This window comes from Oreochromis niloticus, linkage group LG18 (genome assembly GCF_001858045.2).
Source record: "Oreochromis niloticus isolate F11D_XX linkage group LG18, O_niloticus_UMD_NMBU, whole genome shotgun sequence".
Taxonomy (NCBI): Eukaryota; Metazoa; Chordata; class Actinopteri; order Cichliformes; family Cichlidae; genus Oreochromis; species Oreochromis niloticus.
The window spans coordinates 12639734-12662884 of record NC_031982.2 but is presented as its reverse complement, the minus strand read 5'-3'; the positions used below and the strand labels follow the sequence as shown (position 1 = coordinate 12662884).

General features: G+C 40.1%; 2 protein-coding genes across 6 annotated transcripts; one reads left to right on the top strand and one right to left on the bottom strand.

Annotated features, from left to right (window-relative positions):
• Positions 1-487: 487 nt before the first annotated feature.
• On the top strand, positions 488-8569 carry LOC100710369 (alpha/beta hydrolase domain-containing protein 17A). Its single transcript, XM_003437982.5, has 6 exons — positions 488-672; positions 1389-1474; positions 2217-2701; positions 2857-3051; positions 4148-4327; positions 5177-8569. Exons 3-6 carry the CDS (start codon positions 2220-2222, stop codon positions 5400-5402), a joined length of 1083 nt encoding a protein of 360 aa, XP_003438030.1. The 5' UTR covers positions 488-672; positions 1389-1474; positions 2217-2219; the 3' UTR covers positions 5403-8569.
• Positions 8570-8805: 236 nt separating this feature from the next.
• On the bottom strand, positions 8806-18118 carry LOC102077765 (GRAM domain-containing protein 2B-like). 5 transcript variants are annotated; one of them, XM_019348143.2, is made up of 14 exons: positions 17895-18118; positions 17578-17816; positions 17091-17278; positions 16896-16941; positions 16229-16298; positions 15860-15963; positions 15440-15526; positions 13951-14022; positions 13791-13853; positions 13603-13693; positions 13400-13456; positions 13219-13300; positions 11668-11778; positions 8806-10955 (listed from the first exon to the last, which is right to left on the bottom strand). In XM_019348143.2, the coding sequence occupies exons 3-14, from the start codon at positions 17099-17101 to the stop codon at positions 10940-10942; spliced, it is 810 nt and encodes a 269-aa protein (XP_019203688.1). In that variant the 5' UTR covers positions 17102-17278; positions 17578-17816; positions 17895-18118; the 3' UTR covers positions 8806-10939. The 5 variants fall into 5 exon arrangements, with proteins under 5 accessions (XP_019203688.1, XP_025755863.1, XP_005476197.1 ...); XM_025900078.1 differs by having other exon boundaries at positions 17091-17234; positions 17578-17760; XM_005476140.4 differs by lacking the exon at positions 17578-17816.
• Between the last annotated feature and the right edge of the window lie 5033 nt (positions 18119-23151).

The following is a 23151-nucleotide window of genomic DNA, read 5'->3' as shown; positions in this document are numbered from 1 at the left end:
ACATTTTCAAATACACTTTGTCTCCAGTGAATATGAAAAAAAACCCTTGCTTCTGTGACCTGCTGTTCACGCTATTTTAATTTAATCTCCCAGATTCACGCATTGGATTAAATATGCTGCATTATTGTTATTACTATTATTATTATTATCATTATTATTATTATTATTAGTAGTAGTAGTAGTATTAGCATTAGTATTAGTATTATTATTTGTTAAAATTTTGAAGAACTTTGTAAACCCGCCGCCTATTTTGTCCTCTGTAATAACACTGCTGTTACCCATATAACTGACACTATGTAGAAAAGATTGACAGTGTGCAATAATAAACAATGATAAATAAAATGATAACTGAATGTCACTGTTTAAATTTACTTACGGACAATATCCATTAAAAAATATTACTGTTATTTTCAAGATAATAAATTATTGCTGTCACGTTGTAAATTAGCTTTAAAAGGGATCACGTTCTTACGTCACTTCCGGTTGTCGTAAGACAGTAGTAGAAAAAAAAATCTGTTTGGCATGAATATCAGCTAGCTAGCCACCGACAGCTGTTAGTACACTTGAGTAAAATCATCCATGTCAAGGCAAAAGAGGGAATATCGAAGTCTTGTGCTGCTTCTGTGTACAAATAGGGGCACACCTTCCTGCCTCCAAGCCTACTGTGAATCGGTAAGCAGCTCGCATTTAGGATACCTTGCTAGCGAGCTAGCCGCCGCTAGCTGCTTGCCTCGCTAACGCGAAGTGATGATCTGTTCGACTCGGAGCTGATATTAACGTGTGCACCGGCTAGTGTGCAGCAGCAGCAGCGTGGCCCTTATCTAGCTCATCGGTCGCATGCATTGCTATGCCACCAGTCTGCTGCAGTTATACAGCCAACATCGATGGCTAACACCAGAGGTTGTTATCGTTAACCATGTAGCTACCGTTAGCATATCGCTCTGTGTGACTGTCTGCTGAGGGGGTGTTGTATTTAAGCACTCTTGTCCACCCGTTTCAAGGGTATCTAAATAACCTTAATCTCCCCCTGAGAGTTTAGGAGCCATAGTCCACACCTGAAGTTAAATATTTCATATTTACTTAAGATTATGGGACGTGTGCAATGATGTCAACAACAGCAGACAAATAATGGGTTGTCACATACTTTCCACAAAGCTGATCTCATCCTCATAGGATTCCAGGATGCTATTGACTTTTATAATTGTATATGACCTAAATGTAATCCAAAGCAGCGGCGACTGTTTTAGACTGAGACTCATAAAGCGGTCACGCCTTTGTAACTGTATATTGCCGTGTATAATTTTGTCGTGCTGCGCGACGCAAAACCATTTTAACCATTTCTTTCTTTCTTCATCTTCTTCTTCTTCTTTTTCTTCTTAAAAAAAAAGATCCAGCTGGCTCAGTGACTAGACCAGAGGACGTTGGCACCATTGTGTGCCAGTAGATTTCAAGATACTGGGATTTTTGAATCCAGGTACGTCCATAACAGGACATAGCAGGGTTTCCCCAAGGCAGCTGGTTAGCAGAGGTGGTTAAACAATTTGTGTGTACCATCCATCCAAAACCGAATTTTTTATTCACTTTGAAAAACACTCTTCACCAATCAGTCTGTTTAAATTAACTTGTAGTTCTTTTGGCATCACATCTCATCTTCAGTGTAGTTACCAGATGACAGTTTAAATCTTTGCCTCACTGATTAAATATTTTGCCTTTTCTGAATGATGTGATGACACTACTCTTCTCATAAGCTAAATCATCTAACCATCCATCTTTTGCTTATCCAAATTAAGGTTGGTGGGGTGTTGGTGGCTGGAGCTAGTCCAGATAAGAGGCAGGGTACACCCTGGACAGGTTACCAATTTTTGCAGGGTTATTGCATAGAGACAGAACAACCATTCGCTAATCGCTAATTAATCTAACCCCATTCATGACTTTGGCGTGTGGGAGGAGGCTGGACTACCTGGAGAACCCACAAAGACATAGAAAGAACATGTAAAGGAAGGACAGCAGTTCTAACAACTGCACCATCGTAGCGTTGTAAGCTTAATCAGCCAAACAGTAATAAATATGTAAAAAAGATTTTTTTTTAAAAAGAAAGAAACTTTGGGAAACCCTGTTGTGAACTAGTGGTTAAAGGCTTCGCTTGTAGCATGTTGTTTTTGTTCTGTTTTCCTGACTCCTAATTACTCTGTCTGCTGTTTCTGTATTTCCACCAGAAGATGAACGGTCTGTCCATACGAGAGCTATGCTGCCTCTTCTGCTGCCCCCCCTGCCCAAGCCGCATTGCAGCCAAACTGGCTTTCCTCCCCCCAGAGCCCACCTATGCTCTTCTCCCTGACCCAGATCCAGTTTCTGGGGCTGGAGCGGCATCTGGGTCCACCTCTGCGACTGGTCTCCCTTCTCTCGGAGCCCCTGGACTGCGCTCTCGGCTCAGCACTGCTAGCGGAGGTGACAGAGGCGGCGGCGGCGGTGGTGTTGGAGGTGGTGGTGGTGGAGGAGGAGGAGGAGGTGGTGGCAGCAGCAGTGGCAGTGGCGGTGGCAGCAGTGTTGGGAGTGAGGGCAGGTGGAAGCTGCATCTCACAGAGAGAGCAGAGTTCCAGTATTCACAGAGAGAGCTGGACGTGACGGATGTATTCCTGACCAGATCTAGCCGAGGAAACAGGGTTGGATGCATGTACATTCGCTGTGCCCCCAATGCCAGGTGAGAGGCACAGCAGCACCTGGAAACCTTGAGGCATTTTTTGGATAAGTGGATCACAACCTTGTGTGTCTGTATTTAGAATGCAGTTGTTTGTGGGATTTTACACCAACCCTGCCTAACCTTCTTTTTTCCCATTTTCCTGCTTTGTCCCTCAGGTTCACTGTTCTGTTTTCCCACGGTAATGCAGTAGACCTGGGCCAGATGAGCAGTTTCTACATCGGATTAGGGACCCGCATCAACTGCAACATCTTCTCTTATGATTACTCAGGCTACGGCGTTAGCACTGGCAAGCCTTCTGAGAAGAACTTGTATGCTGACATTGATGCTGCCTGGCACGCCCTGCGCTCAAGGTAAGAAGGCCCAAATTCAGTCATTGGTGGGTCCAAACCTAATGGGCAGCAAGCATGAAATGCCATTTAAGTTTTTAAGGGCCACTTACATCACTGACTGGTAACTTTTTGAAAAAAAACCCCCAAAACAAAACCCAAATAGACAAAAAACACATTTGGCCCGCTCATGAAAACTTTTTCCCTGCTGACCACAGTGGCTTCTCTCTGTCGTTCAGCCAGTGTAGTCACAGCTAAACAGTGGCTCGCAATCAAACAGTAGGATGACATACTGTGCTCTACGTGAAGTGGTGTATCTAATATTCTTCTCTCTTACTTGTCCCACTTGTTTATCTGCTGCCATCATGGTTAATGAGCCTAATGTTGGTAGAAAATTAACATTTCCAGATGGCACCGCAGAGGACGCTGAGCAAATAAAACAAGATTCTGGTTTATTTCAACATTTTATTTTTGTGTTTTTCATTGTGGCTTATGCCACGTATGTTTGTGCTTTTCAAGTTTTCTCCCAAACTTTTTTACATGCATGAATCCCTTTTGTTTTTATTTATTTTTTTCTTGTTCACACGAATCATTTTCTTTTCTTTCCCCATCCTGCCAGCTGGCCTAATCACCCTGCCAACTGTGCAAACTGTGAGTGTAACTAGCAATTACAGCAAACAGTAAACAGATTAACTACTGTAACTCAAGCTTATGTGTGCAAGCATTAAAAAAAACGCTTCAACTTTGCATGCTAGTTGCAGAGCAACTAGCCACAACGTGTTCTCTCTTTAATATTCAGGGGTGGAAGAAAACTGTTTGGAGCACGAGTCTGAAAATTAGTGAGAAGTTTCACACTTGTACACCGTGCTCAACATATTTCTGCGTTCAGTGTTTGCACTTGTATAGCATTTGTTAACCTGAGGTAATGTGGTTCTTCTTCACCTACTCTCACACACATTCTCACACCTGATGGCGACTGTGCTGCCATCAGGACAAACTTGTAGTCAGTGTTTTGTCTTGTAGAGGAGCTGGGAATAAAACCACCAACTCTCTGATTAGTGGACAGCCTGTGTCCCTTATTGCCAAGATTTATAGTGAAACGTGAATTTTTGTGTCTCAGGTACGGCATCAGCCCTGAGAATATCATCCTGTACGGGCAGAGCATCGGCACGGTGCCTACAGTCGATTTGGCATCGCGGTTTGAGTGTGCTGCTGTGGTCCTCCACTCTCCTCTCACCTCCGGCATGAGGGTTGCCTTCCCCGACACTAAGAAAACATATTGCTTTGATGCTTTTCCAAAGTAAGTTCACTTCCCAAGACTGCAAACCCGAAGTCTGTCGATTTGATTACTTGGAAGTCATTTAGAATTAAGTGAATTATTACAGTTTAATTAAGTGAAAAGGAAACATGACTAGCGTCTCAGTTCTTTTCTGAAGCACAATAAGTCCATCTGTATGTTCTAACTTCTTTACAGTGTTGATTGGTGCAATAGAGCGATAGTTTGAGACATAATTTTTACATTTAATTCATTTAAAAGTTACAGAGCATGTGTTAATGAACATATCAATGCAAATATGCCCAGATTAGCCTCAAAGATACTTTTATATATAGTCCCTTGCAGGATATTAACATTTTACTTCTAAATGGTGGTGTATAGCAGTGTGATGTGTTTGGGGAATTTGAGAATGTTACTGTGGTCTGTTGAAGATATTATCATTGACTTGATAGGACTGCTTCATGGAAAAAGCAGATGCACGGTGGGGGTTTATTTATTATTTTGTTAATGTTTATTTTAAATCCTCGTACTTGCTCATTGCTCTGTAAATGTTTTTTTTAATGAAAGATTGGAAAATTGTACTGTTTTACAACCAAATCGAATGATACAGAGCTTAACCATGTTTCGATTGTTGCTGAAATTATTAGCATTTAGATAGATTGCAGTGAAACCTTCAGAATGACCACATGCTGTTCTTTGTTACAGAAGAAATTAAAAATCTTATAGAACCACCGGTTTCAAATGCAGATCCTCAAAAGACAGAGATTAGATGTAAAATCAATCTGCGTACCATAAGACATGTTGAGACAAATGCATTACAATGGGACAGAGAAACTGATTCCGTTCTCTGCATTTCCTTAAATATTTTTCCAGCATCGAGAAGGTGTCAAAGATCCCATCTCCAGTGCTTATCATTCACGGTACAGAGGACGAGGTGATCGACTTCTCCCACGGCCTGGCTCTGTTCGAGCGCTGTCCCAAGGCCGTGGAGCCGCTCTGGGTGGAGGGAGCGGGCCACAACGACATTGAGCTTTACAGTCAGTACCTGGAGAGGCTACGACGCTTTATTAACCAGGACCTGGCTGCACAGCATGCCTGAGAAACACACAGCCTCTCTGTGTTTGTATGAATGAGACTGTGTGTGTGTGTGTGTGTGTATTTGTGAATACGTGTGTGCGTGGGGGGGTGGGTGGTTATAGGCATGTTTGCATAAAAATATAGGTGAAGGGAGGGGGTGGGCTCTAAAGGGGATGTGTGATTTTTGGTCACATCTGTGTGTCTTGAAGCAGCACACCTTCAGGTTAAACACAAACACAAACTATGTTCTGTTTCCTGTTTTAAAGGTTAGAACATTTTTAATAAGGATAGATGACACTCTATTCTTTGAAAAACACTAAAAACTACAGTAGATAAAGAAACAACCTCACAGATGCAGTTTTTAATGAGGGAAGAGTTTGATTTGCAGCTTTAAAATGTCTTCACCCGGTTCACAGTGTGCGTTGTCCCAAGAAAAAGGCATACAGATGTAATGGTGAAGTGTCTGGTGGTGAATGTGTGTGCTAACACTGTGAGTGTTGCTTGTATATTCGTACCTCCATGGACCTGTGACACCTGAATAATGTGTTCACACGTTTGTGTGTGGGTGAGCGCTGATAGAAATGAAGGACATCCTGATGACTTGGACATCTGAGAGTGGAGGAGGCTTATGGAGATTTATCAGATATTGGTGTTTTTTTGTTTTGTTTTCTGTGTCTGTATGTATGAAGAATACCTCCACAGCTTGACCAGTTCTCTCTCCAGTGGACAAACACTGGTCAAGCACGTGCACCCTTCCTCCTCCACTCCTTGTTTACTGTTAATGAACATCCATCTGACTGCCAGGGCATTTACCAAGTTGTTGTCCAGCAAACACTACCCTGCTCCTTTTGTGTGGTTTTGGGGGTCCATCTCCTGTCCTTTGGTTCAGTTATGGTGGAAATGCAAGGGACAAGCCTGGAGTACTGTCACAGTGTTATGGCTGTTAGGTGTCTCATAGATTTCTTTTTTTATTTTGTCTCCAAAAAGATCAAAGAATGGCCAGCCTCCCTGTTATTTCCCGGCTGTTACGTTTGACTGTCTGCAGAATTGCAGCTACATGCCACAGGGAATTATTTTAATTTCTTTTTTTTCATGTATAGTTTGACATTTTTCTTACCAGGAATTAATAAGTGGTTGAAATGGAAACAAGCCTGTCAGAAGGCACATTAACAGTACTGCTATTGAAAAGCAGCTCTACTCAGTATTTCTCACATCGCATTGATTTGATTGGCTCTTAACAGAAATCTGTTGCCCATCAGGTACTAATGACGTTAAGAAGTTGGAGGGCATGGGTTTGGCAAGATTTAAGGAAAGGTTTGGCAATTTGGGACAAACATACAATTGTTCCAGAAGGTGACTGCACCCAGAAAAGAAGTTGTCCAGCCTGTAACACCCCATAAAACAACTGCATGTCACATACAAAGGGTTATATAGTAAGGTTTATAGTGGCTGCTGAGTGGATTTTGTCACCTTTGCTTAGAGCCAGGCTGGCTTTCCCTCTGCTTTTCCAGTCTTACTTGTAAGCTGGAAATTGCTGGTTGTCGCTTCACATATATATACACAGGTGTGTCATTCATCTCATGTGACTTCCAGCAACAACAACGACAAAAAAAGAAGCAAATATGCACATTTAGCAGATGTCAGATTGTACATTTTAAGCCTGGAGTGCAGCTGTTGAGAAGGTTGTGAATAATTGTAGTTTCTTCTGGTGAATTGTGGAGATTGATGCTCTGGTTGGATTCAGAGGCTCTAAAGGAATAAGGAGACAAAATAGCTGCTCATTTCCCCCTAACCCATAAGATGTTATGTTCATTTTATTCTGAATTACCGTGCTTCATTAGAAGTGTACTGAGAATTTGTAGTCTTACAGCACAAGTTGATTTCGATGTCTTGTTACCGTAGCACTCATCACCAGGGTTAGTCAGCCTCCGCACATTTTTTTTTGTAGCGTGTTTTTGTTGTTGTTTTATTTCTCGTCATGATTGTAATGTGTTTGGTTTAGAATGGGCCATGGGTTGTTTCAGAACCACGCGTGGAGTGCGATTCGGATCAGGTTGCCGTGAAGGGAGATCATGTCTACTAGCTCTGGTTTAACCTCCGTGGCCCTAAATGTACAGGAGCTCTTTTATGGGTGGCAGCACGCTTCATGTGTGACAAAAGCCATATTTGAGCCTCTCACTGTTGGTGTGGTGCAGGTTCCACCACACACACAGACAGACACACACACACATACACACACCTTTGCACATCATCACACACATACACACACCCGCACACACACACATACTGTCTCATACAGTATATTTACACATTTATATATATCAGATCAAGCATGACGAAAGCAGGTCTTAAGTTCAGCACTATTGTACAAAGTATCCAAAGTGTAATAAGGGTATAAAATGTAAGTTTCTGTGTCTTCTTCATTACTATAGAGTGTGTTCTAAAGGCCAGCATCAAAGATACAAGAGTCCTGTTTGGACTAACAGGCCCTGAAAAAAAGCATGAGAAGGTGCCTACTGCACAGCAGACCCGCCGGTGTCAGCGATAGTAGCTGCGTTTTGTCAGAGGGAACATTTACTGAACTAGCACTGATCTGATTACTTCATTTTGGGAGTACCAGTGGGGCTTGGTAAGCAGCGGAGCAGAATTACTGAACACCACTCAACTTCCTGTTATCATTTTTAAACTGGGGAATATTCCCGGTTTCATCTTGTGTGTTTTTTTTTTTTCTGTCTGATTTTTGAATAACGGAAAACTGCTACCTTCTCGAACCAGGGATCTGAGCTGTCGGAAGAATTTGAGAGAGTTATTTATTTCCTCTCTCTCTAGAAGTAAACAGTGTCTTTGAGTTTTTCGTTGACAGGTCGGGTTATCAGGGAATCCTCTGTATCCACATCTCACTCATGGGGTCAAAGAAACTGTGTGGAAACCTACCGTTTTATTGATGCACCACTATAGTTGATGTACATTGTATCCTCTGGCCTTGAATGTTTATTGATGTGGTGGGGGTTCGCGGGTGGGGTGGGGCGGGGGTAACAGTGGGGAAAAAACGAAACTGTATGCATGTCTGTTGTGTTTTGCGGAGCAAATGAGGGGGTGGTTCATTATCTATCGTGTAGTCTGCGGGAGGGTAAAGCTGAACTCACGGCATTGAAACATTGAAGCGCTTTTTAAAAATGAAAAAAAAAATGGGACATTTGAATTTTTTTATCGCTGATACTAACTGATGTGTTGTTGAGTTTTGTGCTAGAGTGGGGCAGTGGCGGGTGGGTGGGGCTGTGGCGGGTGGGTGGGGCTAGATAATATTAGTGGACTGTTTATATGGTTACTGTACTTACCTATTCTATTCTTTGTATTATGATTTGTAATTTTATGTTGCTTTTTTTGAACTGAGAATATGATGTAATGAAATTAATTCATGGGACTGAATCTTGACCTTTTTATGGACAACAAAATAAAATCACTTATTTACAAAAAGATACAATTGGTAGGATTGATTTTAGACAGTCACTGCTTTTTTCCAAAGTCAATAAATTAATAGGGTTGGAGTACAAGACCTGAGAGGCAGCGTTTGAAAAATTACAGTTTTGACATAAAGATTTGAAAGACATGTAGAGCTTTAAATTAAAATAGCATGTAATTGTAAATTGCATTTACAATTTATCTAAAACTTATGTAGCTAAATATAGTTTGACACATATAAGGCACTGTGCAAGAGTCTCGAGCCGTCCCTCAGTTCTTTATATTTTGCTTCCAAGCAGCCAGACTCTCTTTTAACCTTTTCTTGAGAAATAATTCTCCAGGCTTTCTCAAAGTCTTTGGACGCTTTCAGTCCGACCCTTGTCCCTGACCATTTTCAATTTGTTCCCATTTCCTTATCTCTAAGAAAATGCCAACAATAACACAGTAAGCATAAAATTGTTTTTTGGGTTTGTTTTTTTTTTTGCACCAACAAGGTGATTCTCAAAGAACTATTAGCCAAAAATCTCAGCATATCTCTGGATGGTGTGCAGTGTGCTTTTAAAGATTTGTAGGAAACTGACAAGTGTCAGGCCTAAAAAAACTATGAATGAACAGTTTATGAAACTCTGTCCTTAATAAACAGCAGAGGGCTGACACAGGACCTGATCAGAAATGGTCTCAGTGGAAGGATGGCTGTCAGGCTGTTCTTAATGAAGGGAAATGGAGAAAAGGTTGAGTTATGGCAAATTACACATGTAGAAAAATGCATTTTAGAAAGTTTCTGATTGCTACAGCATCATTTTTCAGCCCGACAATGATCCCAAACACACTACCATTGCAGGAAAAGCAAACCTGTACAGAAAAACAAACAATGAAACACTATCAGTCATTGATTGGCCTCAACATTATTAAAGCACTGCAGGAACATCTTGACAGAGAACAAAACAAAAGGCAGCCAATATCCAGAGAAGAGCTTTGAATGTCCTTCAAGAAGCCTGGAGAACTATTCCTGAAGACTACTTAAATTAATTACAAGAAAGCTGCCTAAGAGAGTTCAGGCTGTGTTGAAGAATAAAGGTGATCATAACAAATATCGATTTTATTGAATTCTAACCCTTGTTAGAATTCTGTCGTTGCCTTTCCATTTATATTTGCAAATTTAAATAAATTGCATAAACTTTTCATTTTCCTACTAAAATAGAAAGAAACAAAAGGTGGTTGGAGACTTTTGCACAGTACTGTCTATTACATACAATTTATGAAGTGTTGGGCATGAGTCATGGAGCAGTCAAGGAAAACACTGGCTAAAATGTGCACGAGTCCTGCATGAAATAAGTTCAGCAAAATTTAATGATGGGACTAATGAGCCACTCACTGACTGTGTTTAAATATCAGAGCCTCAAGTCGGTGTGAAAGTGCAGTGAGTGCAACTGAAACAAATCTCGCCATCTTACGTCTGCGTTTAATGGAAGCGACTGCCCTCTGCTGGCTAATTGTTGTCATTACCAGCCTTCTTCTAAAGCATGCCTACGGATTCCAGCAGTTCATGAGCGCAGTATGAGGCCCTAAATTAATTCTTTAACATCAATTTAAATCACGTAACAAATTGCTTCATTTATACTCTTCTTCATCTTCAGTTTGTTGTCAGTGTTGCAGATTGTGTTGATTCCAGGAAAAAAAAAAAAGAAAGAAAAAACGAAAAAGGACAGCCAACTACTGCTAGCTGAGCTCAGCCCTTTATCAGCCAGCAAATAAACATGGCTTCAGCAGACTGCCTCCATATGGCTCCATGCAGGAGAGCCTCCCCTCACTTTCTGATCAGTCAGCAGAGAATTAATGTGGTCCTAACAGAAAATATTGTCCTCCATCAGTCATCCACGTAGTTCACCACATGTGGCCTCGATTCAGACACACCAACAGCATCTTTGCGCTGACCTCCGCCCTCTGTAGAACATCGTGCTACCACAGGAGCTCCATGTCTACTGAGGGGAGTTTAGTTTGTGTGCAATACTGAACATTTCTTTGGACAAACAACAGCAGAACAGTGGCACAGTATGTACAAAAAGGATCATAGCAGTCAAAGATCGCAGCCAACAGCTATGTTTCCTGGTACCTGGTTAAAATAAAACAAGGAGCAAGCATGAGACATGTACTAATCTTTTAATAAAGTAAAGTGGCAATCTTACTATATGAAAATGCAAATGAAACTCCCATGTGTTTGAAATGGTGTATAATAAAAAATACTGAAAATGTAAAAACAAAGTCTTTAACTGCTTCAGGTTGACTCTAATTATAGATGCAAGCCGGTTAAAGTGGAGATAATTTGAACATAAAATGCGAGGTAGCTCAGCATCTAATTATGCCTCGTACGGCGTAATGACATGTTTTCCATGCACAAATCTACATCTAAACACAGCCTCACAACATCAGAGCAAAAAAAAAAATCTAAAATCTTAAAACAGGTAAAACAGCATCAATACAGTTTGAGTATTTTGCCCATGTAACTTATTACATCCATTCCCATTACTAAAATGATTTAACTACACTGAGATTCAGGCGTATTTTCCAGCCTGTTGCAAAGCATCATTTCACTGCCTACAGTTTAAAATGCGTAATCCCGAGTGGGTGTGAGTCTCCTTGGAAGTCTATTCTTTTCCTTGTGTTATTGTTAAGAACCAGTAAAACTGCTCTGCTCGTGTCTGATCTGATCTCCCAGTAAAAGTCTCCAAAACCGGTTTGAGACATCTCACTTTTTTTTTCCCCGTTCCTCAACAGATTTCTTTTTGTGGCTTCCCCTTTGCGTGTGTGTGCATGTGTCTACTCACTCTCTGTGATGTGAAGACCAGTCAGTCAAAGCTCCCAAAGAGTTCAGCTGCTCCTGCAGCGCTAAAATCCTTAGCCCGATGTATCCGGACACCAACAGGAGCAACACCAGCCTACAAACACCCACAGTAAAGTCTTGAATGTGTGTTGTGCAGGAAGAGCTACAGCCTGAGAGTCTAAGATGAGTACATGTTGTACAGGACTAACAGCAGGATATCAGCGACTTGGATCTGTGTGCAGCCTTGATAACATTTCCACAACCAAAGTTTAGATATTTGTCTTTCCTGGAGAGTTTTCAGCCATTCCAGTAAATCAGCATGCCAAGATCCAGTAGATGTGTGAGTGCTTTTGCAGTTTTATACCTGAAAAATTTTGGTCTGCTGAAAAATTCTACATAAAGCAAAAGATCGTGGTCCTTTTTTCCTTCAGTGTTTTAAGATGCACAATCAGTTTCAGTGAAATTCACAGCTGTGACTAGAATCATGTTGTCATGGACCCTGGGTTTTGCGCTTTTATGTGCATCTTATGTGATTTCTTTTGATTTTGATAAGTGATTCATGTTTGATTATTTACAGTTTCCTGCTTTTATCCCCCAGAATTCTGTTCATGTGGACGTAGCATTTTCCAAGTGACGCCTTCAGTCTCCGCTGACTGCGGGTTTCCCAACCTGAACCCCTGATCAAAGACCTTGGCAAGTGGTTTCTGATCAGTGGTCATGACAATTTTCATATTAATGATCAAGAAATCTTTTCCCTTTAGTTCCTAGTTGACCTAGATGACCTCAGACTAATTAGTTCCTTTTTTGTGTTCCCATCCTGTTCCTTCAGTCTTGTCTGTATGTTTGTCTTTTTGTTTCACTTTAATCTGATCTCCCCGAACAGTTGTGTCTCTTGTTTCCTGTTGTATTTCGCTTATCTTATTTCTTTGTGTCATGTTTCACATTTTACTTCCTTTGTTTTGTTTTCTTGATTAGTTTCAGCTGTCCTCCCACCTGTTTCCGTTCCTTTCATTATTATAGTTAATGAAATATAGAGAAAATACCCTGAGTTTTATTATTTGTTAGTTTGGTAAAAACTTTGATTGATGCGTTTATTGAGGTAAGACTGTGAGGGAATTGCTTTTAAAAAGCTCTGTGTCTTTATTGTAACACCTGCATTGATTTTCCTAAATCTCGCCTCTGACACGTCACTCATACAAGATAAAGAGACTAAAACTGAGACTGAAATGGATAAAAACTATACTAAAGGTAAACATTTAAAAAGAATTAAAAAAAATAACTGAAAGGTGAAAATCTGCGCTGGAAACTAAACTGAAATAAAAACAAAGAAGTCAAAACTAAATAAAAATAAAAGCTAATTAGAAACCACATAGTTGGTCTACAACACAGAAGCTGTGTGAAGGCGCCGTGTTTAAATTTCTAATCTCCTTCCACATCGTTACTGTTCAGATGACTCTAACATCATCACTACATCACTTTTTCTTCCTTCTACAAAGAAACTGCTCACTACAGATTTCAAGCAGTATTTACCTATGAATCTGAAAACTATACTCACAGCACCATGTAGATGTGGAAGACAACACTGAGAGTCTTAATTTCTGGCAGTCGTGTAATGAACCTCCAAATCCACAGTCCAGCTGACAGAGACCAAAAAAATAATTAAAAAAATTAATACTTGTTCTATAATCACGCGACCCTGTATGGCAACATGTGTGTGTTTGTATTTGAATACACACCGCTGTCTTCTTCATCTATTATGCTGTTTTGACGAGTGGAGTTGGTTGTGCTGGGGCCTGAAAAGACATTAAGACAAGTAAGCTCAGCAATTAAACCCCTTAATGTAATTATTTCAAATAGAAAAGTGGACTTTAACAGCTAAAGTCAAAATCATTAAGCAGTGATGATCACCCATCCCTGCTCTTTAGTGTCTTTCCTCTACCTTCACTGGACGTCTGAAGAAAGCTGGTATCAAGAGAGTCACTGCTCAGAAAATCTACACGGTCGTCCAAACTGGAAAAACTGGAGAATTGCTGACAAAGACAGAGATGCCATAAGATAATTTATCACTACGCAGTACGGTGAGATAGTCGCTACAAGATTCCTGCAGCTGCTGAGCGTCAAACCTACCGGATTGTGATCAGCTTCGTTTTCCGCAACGGACAGATGAGGGCTGCTGTTTACAGCCTCCGCCTGTTCGAAACAAATGAAAAACAAGTTCAGAAAAAAAACAACAGCTCGTGTTAGTCTGAGAAATGATGCCTGTGTGTCCGGGGAGCAGCAGCAGTACCTGCACATGTGAGCACACACTTTGGAGGAGTTTGTAACACTTCTCACGGTTCCTCAAAGACACAAACGAGTACTGAGAGAGAAAAAACAAACAAGCAGAGGAAAGGCTTCAATCTGGAACTTCAGAAACTCCGTGTTTGCCCAGAAAGTTAATCTGCAATGTCAGCTCGACAAGCTGTCAGGCTCAATGCAGGAGACCCGATCACAGTTAACACAGTGTCCATCATTTCTTTTTACCAGCTGCTAAACCAAGTGGTACATTTGTGTCAAGTCAAGAATGAACACTTATTTTTGGAGATCTGTTCATTTGTAAATAAATGAATGCTACCAGATTATTTATAGTCGATGCTACATTCTGCTGCCGCTTTCTAAACGAAAATTGCGTGTACACAGTCGACAAAGTAAAACACATATTAAACAACACATAATAATCATAATAAAAGGTAAAAACTACACAACAAGCAGTCTGAGAAAACAAATGTCCACCAAGGCAGCTCACTCACTGAGCAGCATTTACTTTTAAGGGAATAATATAGTATTTTCTGTACATTCATCTTGTTTTCTTTGTTCTTTTTCATACTTTAAGAAATTTGTAGTGCAGAAAAAAAAAGTGCAGACTTTTGTTAATTGACCTGTTGCAACTTATTTTCATTTTTTTTTTAAATTTGGAAATACTACATGTGTAATATTTGTTTTATTGTTTAGTATTTACCCATTAATTAACAAATATAAAGTGAAAAAAGTTTTGTATTTAAACGGTTATAACCTGTTATTCTAATGTACGTAAGAAAGTCATAATAAAATTATGTCCTTGGTGGATGTAAGCCAAATTTTAAATGACTGTTAACATGACCTCACTCTACAGTTTGATCAGATTTAATTCAGAATTTTTGGAGCTATCGTGTTTACAGACAGAATGACATGCACGCATGCAAAATGCTAACACAACCATGACCTCTATGGTGGAGGTAACATGAAGCTCCTGATCATCCATGCTTACATGAATCAACTCAGCTGAACTGAAAAGTATCCAGTTAAAAATGAGGTTTTCAGTTTTTTTGAGGCCCTGGGATAAACTGGCGACCTGCTCAAGGTGCACCCGCCTCTCGCCCTGTGGTAGCTGGGATTAGCTCCTGCACCCCCCGCAACCCTGATAAGGATAAGCGGAAGAAAACGGGTGGATGGAGGTAAGAAGTCCAACAATAAAGAAAGATTTCTGGTTTCACAACTATAATTCCCTTTAGATGTAAACTTCGTCATTGAGGCCAGAAACCCTGAGAGGGTTCGCCGTGATACTGAGCACCATAGCAGCCAGCTTATTAGAGAGCAACTTAAGTTTCTGTTAGCTTTTGATCTAAATACTTAACCGCAGAACTACACTTTACATCTGTAATGCAAAGATTCAACCGCTTTAACCGAGTTTACGCTCTGTGCTTTAAAAAAAAAAAGAAAGAAAAAGATTTAATGTATTTTTAAATGTGTGTGCTGACCTTCTCTTCAGCAGTTTGTATAGAAAGGATAGACAGGGCTGAGCCATGTTTCTTCACATCCTTTATGCTGGAAACAGGAATCACCACCTGCAGTGAATGAATGGTAATAAGTGTGGTTTTCTTTAAAAACTTACAGAGCTCATTACAGTAGAATGACATGCCAAACATTCACAAAGTGAAACAAACAGAAACAAACCACAGAGCAAGTTGCTGTTTCATTCTGTTTTCAGGTCTCTGTATGATAAATGCTAAAAATCCAAGTGAAATACCAGGATTCAGACTAGTAATGCTGATTGATCCTCTATATCTTTATCTAGAAAATCCAAATGATCTCCCTTGATTTTAATTTTGCAGCTGGGAAAGTCCAAGTACTACAGCTCATGTCATCACATTTCAGTGTGTGGCGTAAGTTTGGGTTACCTTGGTGTCTTTGAGCAGCACAGATGAGTAGAAACACACATGGTTCTGAGAAACAAAGAGTTTTCCGTGATACAGCACTTCCTTCTGCAGGGAACACATGAAAGCTGCAACAGATACACACAGTGTGAAGGCATTAGGTCATTGTTTCTAAGTTGACACCCGCACAACAGCAGAGCCATAGCTGCTGAAACATTTACTGAAGTGTTTCGGCCGTGCAGTCACCCCAGACCGCTTGGAAAACAAAGCATTAAGCGGCACTTCATCTGGCAGCAAAGACATCGGGGACACAAGTGGAATAAGGACACTCTGCGATGCCATTTCCATAATCAATATTCACAAATGAGTTACAACCTCTGGACCTCAGCTCACCGTGTGCCAGGCTGTCCCACACAGGAATCTCTGGAAACAGCTTGTGGAAGCTTTTATTGTGCTTGAAGTACTGCAGGGAATAAAGAAACAAAGGTTTTCCATTCAGACTTGTTTCAGATACAAAGAAGAAGAAGAATCAGGTTTGTTAACTGACTTGAGACCTGCACTCAGCATCAGTATACTAACTTTTGAGCTGCCAAGCTTGTCATCAAACTTTTACTTATTTAAACCCTCCAGCAGTTAGAATTTGCTTAGTCTCTGGATACCTGGTAAATGTCAAATAATCAGCCTGCTTTGAACTCCAGTTTAGATCACTCGTGGCTCTAAATTGTCTACTTCCTCATTCATGTAGTTGATAACTGTGTGTATCTGATGTTACATTGTAAAGCTTTCCCACCTGGGATGTCCGAAAATGCTACGAGAAACTAGCTTGAAACCCAGCTAGGAAGCAAGAAGATAAATAACAACCTAAAGGTAACCACAAAGCCCCTTAAATCCAAGTAGAGCTTCATATTGAGGTAGGTTTCTTGGATTCACGTTGTCACATTGCTTTCATGTTGAAACATAATGCATTGCCACTGTGAAAACACGATTCATGGCTGGTTCAGTTCCTGTGCTGTGAATAAAAGGGAACAAGAAGGAGCAGGGTGAAGTGAAGCAGGCTTACCTGATCATCTGATCGCTGAAGATTCTCCTCTGCTATGGTCTGCTCTCTGATGACACAAAGGCACAAGAGTAACACAAATGAGATAAGGATGTTTTCAGGGAGATTTGTCACAGTCTGTGCAGCTTTAACATTTTAAACCATCCAATACTTAGTAAATGCCCCCCAACCCTGTGTAGTGATAAAGAAAGAGTCTACCTCAGGGCCATGTTGGAGTCAAGGCTCTGATTTAGTTGGCCCTCCAGTTGTACTGCGTCCAGACTCGTGCTCTGTTTATTTTTCTTTTTACTAGATCTAACACTGCTTCTTCTCGTGCCAAAAATTTCACCTCCTTCCACGGTACTGTCCCAAGACACCGGGATACAAATGTCAGACTGATGATCCAGCTTTTATATCACCCACAGACACACACACACATAAAGATGAAATCAATATAGAACACCAAAAAGGTAATGAAATCACAGCAAAATAGAAATTAATGCATTTCTCCCTGGTGGATGGATGCCAGCTCCTGCATGCCGATGTGGAAAATGTTACAATCTTCAGCTATTTTGTTTGCGTCAGTCGCAGAATGACTTCTCACCGAGATGAATGGAGCTCATCAACAGGTACAAGAAAGATGTGTTCACCATCAAAGCACTCTTGAACATTAACAAGGTACAAGAAAATAATATGCTGTTCGTACACTGTCTTCCAAGTCCTTGAGCAGGCTTTTGAGCACCAGCTGTGCCGACTTTCTGTCTGCCTCTCAGACCGGTGGTTAGCCCGCTGTCTCCGGGCAACTGACTTGGCTCTCCGGAGGATGGTTTCACTTTTGCAAAAGCAGCCGCCACAAAGCCCGAGCACGATGAAAAACTGTACTCTACAGCTGGTATTTAGAGCGGCTTTTTGTTTTTACACTGTATGCTTAAAAAGTCAATATCACTGTCAATAAATAAAACATGTACATTAGGCACAGAGGAGGAAATGTGACACATAAAAAAGAGAAAGGTAAATACTCACACAGAGCTGTCCAGTGAGAATTTCCTGTTTTTCAGAGTCATGATGGAACATAAACAATTCCGGCTCGCGCACACACAAAGTCATACACTCGAATACATAATGTAAGTGTATAACTTTATGTCTGTAATCCAGGTTTACCAGCTCTGTGCAGGGCTTTGCTTCTCTTGTATTTCCTGGAAATGACTCTAAATCACCAAGGGCCAGGTGAACACAGGTGAGAAAAAAAAGGACAAAGACAGCCTCCTGATGGCTGCCTTTTAATGTTAACCAATTAGCTGTGAGAGGTGGAGCCTTGCATAACAAAACCAATCAGTGAAGGAAGGAGGAAAATCTACACTGATGCAGTTTGCTCCTCATAGGAAGATCTTTCTATGGGCGGCATGTCTACGTTCACCCTTTGACTTAGAGACACACCTACCAGACCCACACACACCAGCACACACAATGAGAAGGTATGCAGAGACAACCGTCATGAGATTGGGATACGACAGTAACATTGTCGTCTGCCATGCAAACCCTTCAGCCTGCATAGATTAATATCACATAGAAAGAATGACTGACACACAGCAGAGGATAGCGTGACATGACATGTTTTTTATGTAAATATTGCATCACTGTACTGACAGTAACTTAAAAAAGATACTGGCAACCGCCAGTGCTTCCACTTTTGAAATCCTACGATGCTTACTTTTTGTGTTATTGCATTTACAGGATTTTCCCAAAAAATGGACTTCTGAACTTTAGGACACTGAGATTCAAACTTGTTTGAGATTTTAGTAGATACGCCTATGGCAGTGGTTCCCAAAGTGTGGGGCCCGCCCCCTAGGGGGGGCGCAGAGCCATTGCAGGGGGGGCGCGGCATGAAAAGGGAAAAAAAACAAAAACAAAAACAACGCTTGGACAATGCTAGCACGGGGCGCCCACACAAACGCAAAGCAGGAGATGAAGCATTGCTGAATATGTTTCCAAACCAACTTCATTCTAAGCCAAAGACTAGAAAATATGGTGAAGCATATCTTCCCTTTGGTTTCACCTGCACAAGTGCTGAGGTAGGTCTCCCTGCAGAATTAGTTTTCCCTGCATCGGGAGCAGCGCTGGGCTGTTCAAATCACGGACAAACAGTATCCCACAGTTGTTTATGTTTTTGAACCCATTTTGTAGAGGGTTTTTTTGAAAAATGTATTGACAGCAATGTTGAACATTATTACACAGGAAAAAAAACAACTACATGTAAAATAATTACACCGTGATGCCTCTGCCTTTCTAAATGCAGGGACAGTAATGGCCTGTATATGTAAGCGTGTAAAACCTGCAGATAGTCAGATTAACAGTAACAGTATTTTGTCTCTATCTGCCATTCTGCCATTCATCTCATGTAAACAATAACGTGGCGCACAGTGTGACGTGAAAAAGGCACATACCTTTGACATTGCGTGACAAACTCTGTATTCCTTGTCCACATGTAAACGCATAAAAAAAGGAGTTTTAAAAAATCTCCGTTCTCGGTGATTCGATACGCCGTTTACATGTGCCCTAAACAGCTGCGCGTTCAAAAATACCCGTGTAGGTGCGGACGGAGCGTAAAAGAGTTGGTTTTTTATTTTCTTACTACCTGTAATTTATTGCAGATTATTTGTATTTGCTTAATTGTTTAATAAATGTTTGAGGTGTGAAATAAACCGCAATGGAGCAAAATATGGGTGTGTGTGGTTGAAGGATGTGTTTGTGCATGTGCGTGCGCGCGTGCACGCCCGGGGGTCGGGGGGCGCGAACATTTTTCTTGTTAAACAAGGGGGGCCCAGCAAAAAAAGTTTGGGAACCACTGGCCTATGGTATCAATTTGAAAATCTTACACCGCCACGTTCTCCAGTTATTGCACTCAGAAGATTTTCTGAAAACCTGACCTTTAACCTTAAAGCCAAGGTCTCAGAGACTCGAAACTTGTCCAAGATTCGTGTAAGACCAAATGTTATTGGTCTTACTTTTTTGTTTTTCTTTCTCAAACATGGTTCAATCATAATCTTCAAAAAGTCATGTCTCCTTTCCTATAACATACCTGCAACTTAGGCAAAGTTAAGGAAAATCCATAATATGATCCAAAAAGGCCCAAAAAGCAAACTGTATTACAGTGTAACATGAAGAAATACTGTTTGATTTTCCACAAAATTACACAGTACTTAAAATTACTATCACACACTACTACACACCTTGGCTCGGGTGATTAGAGGATCATCGGGGGGTCCTTTTGTCCCTCTTTGGGGGGATACTCCCACTGGGTTTAAATCTGGGACTCTCGGCCATTTGACCTTAGAACTGAAGAAGCTTCTCGGATGAGAGGTGAAACGTCTTCAAGCAACTTAAAGAAGTCCAGACGCTTTTCTTTGCAAGCTCCTTTGACTACGATGACCTGGATGACTGAGAACCTTCACAGACTTAAAATTACTATATTACTTTGTATAATTAGTGTCTCCTTTCCTGTAAAATACCCAATTTAGACACTACTTAAAATTAGTTATGCACAACTTAAATTTACTTACTCTATAATTATTTCCTTGTTTCTTGTAAAAACCTGACTCGTTACCCCCTTGTTCCAGTGTACCCACCTTTTAAATATATAGGTACGTATAATTACCAGGGAGTTACACCAGGTAGTTAAATGGAAGACGTGATTATAAAGTGTTACCAAATCATTTGGTCTCAAAGTAATGAAAAAGTAGAATTGCTGATGCTTGCTAACTTCTCCTTAAGAGTCTAAAAGAAAAAGCTGAACACTTTAATTAGTAATTTACAGCACAGGACTGTGGGTGATTTATGAATGCTGTTGCTGAAGGTGATTTAAAGACTGCAAAAGCTGAAGCTAGTGCCTTTTTCCTGTTGTACATGATTAATTTGCTTTGTGTTTAATTTCTATTGTTGTGTTTAGTTCATTAGTTACTGCACACTGTTCTTCCAATGGCACAGTTGATTTCACTGCACATTATCTAATAGGATGACAAATATGTTTTTGTGAAAAGTCAGTTTATGCAGTTGTAAATAAAATTCCTCTCTACAACTGTAACAGGTGACATTACACGTCTCCATTCGTTTTCTTAATAGCATATATAAGTTAGGGTGCAGGGGGAGTCTATCCCAGCTGTCCTGGGGCCAGAGGCAGACATATTGTATTTAAGTTGAATTTTCAGGAAATTATCATTTATTTGAGTTTTATTTTTATAGTAAATTTGTACTTTTACTCCCTACATTTTATCAAAAATGCTGGGTTCGTTACTTCCACAATGAATAAATAAATAAATAAATAAATACGAATAAATTATATATATATATAAAAGAAGCAAGGTGGCAGGTAATTTTTTTAATAGCTCAGCAAATCTGGGCAAACACGCGACCTGTTTGTGTGCAAAGGTGAAGTTAAAAGTAAAGGTACTGCTCCTGTAGTTCCCAGACGGAGAAAAGAATGTGAGACAAAATCACTCTGAGATGGAGAAAGATATCAGAAAGACAAAAGAGGAAGATACCAGATTATTTTTAAACGTAAGCACTACTCATTTAGATTTGATAAACCAGAAAATTTAAAGCTTATGTGTAATTTCAGTTTTTTTTTTAACAGATATCGAAGCTACACAAGATTTGTTGCTTAAGTTATGTTGTTTATACGGTGAAACGTCCTGCAAAACAAATTGAAGTATAACAACTTATTAATTTTTAAAGACTGCATGAAAATTCCAGGCAGTTTAGCACAGGCGAAGGTATTGTGGCAAAGTTTACAGTTATGCATTGTGTTAGACTTGTGCAGAGTGTCTGTGGTGTTCATGGTCAGAGTTAGGTTACATTTAGATTGACTCATTGAATTGCACCTGTATGCTTTATACTGTATACTTATATTACTCATTTATACTGTATACTTTATACTGTCAATAATAAAATAGCATTAAAAAAAATCTACTTGTGCTCATGTTGGAAATTACTGTAGCTTTTTCTGACTGTTTTTCTCCGCCTGCCAAACCCCACTTTAACCTCTGGGTCTATTCATTTTTCTATTATAGGTTTGGAGGGAAGGTCACTCATCTACAATGCAGGCAACAGCAAAAATAGTTCCTTTTTTAAGTTTCTCTGCTTGTGTTCTACGCAACAGATGTTCAAGCTGGGTACATTCATTAGAATTGGATCTAAGTCTACATTAATATTAATATGACATGAGGTTCAGATGGCTTGGCGAATAAACAAAGATCAACTTTTTCTTGTATACTTTCACTACTTCTTCACTTTGACTTGAGTGAACAAGTTGAATCAGTTTGACCATTTTTTAGTATTTTTAAGTCCATCTCACATGGCTAATACCACACACACCTAAAGCCAATTTAAAATACCAAATTAAAGCAGCATGTCTCTGGAATATGGGACAAAAGTGGTGCAGACACAAAGAGAACTCACACAGAGAGGAGCCAAGCAGGAGGCTTCAGCTGCTGTTGGGAAATGGCACTAACCTCTGCACCCCTGTGCCATCTGCAGACCGCCTTGCAAATTAATGAAATATTAGATTGTCAAAACAACTGTGCTCTTCTGCATCGCGGCATATTTTGATATGCGAGAGGGGAAAAGCACAGGTGTAAATAATAAAGGAATGTTTTCTTACTGAGACGCTGTAATGAAACAGAGCCACAACCTCTGAGAACTGAAACAAAAGTGTCTGCTCTGACAGAGGATCATAGGAAATCTCATTGTTTTTGTATATGAGTTCAAAAATGAAAAGAAAGTTTATACAGTTGCTTTTTCTATTACTATGCAACACACTTTAGTATTTATTTCACACACTTATGTACTGCATGTACATGCAGAGTAATACTGCGTATTATGGAAGCAGTTAAGAAGTTCTTGCGGTAGCAGACTGTTTCTGTGATGAAGTATAAAATCAACTCAGGTTAAGGATCGTTGTTTAGTTTTCTTTTCCTTCCTTCTCCACTGAGCAGCCAGTTTGTTTTTTTAATGATCAGATTTTCCTTAGTGGTAACTGCTATAAAAAGAAAGGTAAGCAAAGAAATTGTGTAAACACTTCAGATAAGTTTTAATTTAACTGAGTGGTTTTTTTAAATGGGTTTTATAGGTTTTTAAAATGTGCCGACAGAGAAAGGCCATGTACAATTAACGTCAATCAGAGTGAAATTAAATTCAAGCATATGTGTTTAACTCCAAAAGTTGATTCTGTTCATCTGGACGTAACGTTTTGTGGGAGAAACGTTTCGTCACTCATCCAATCATC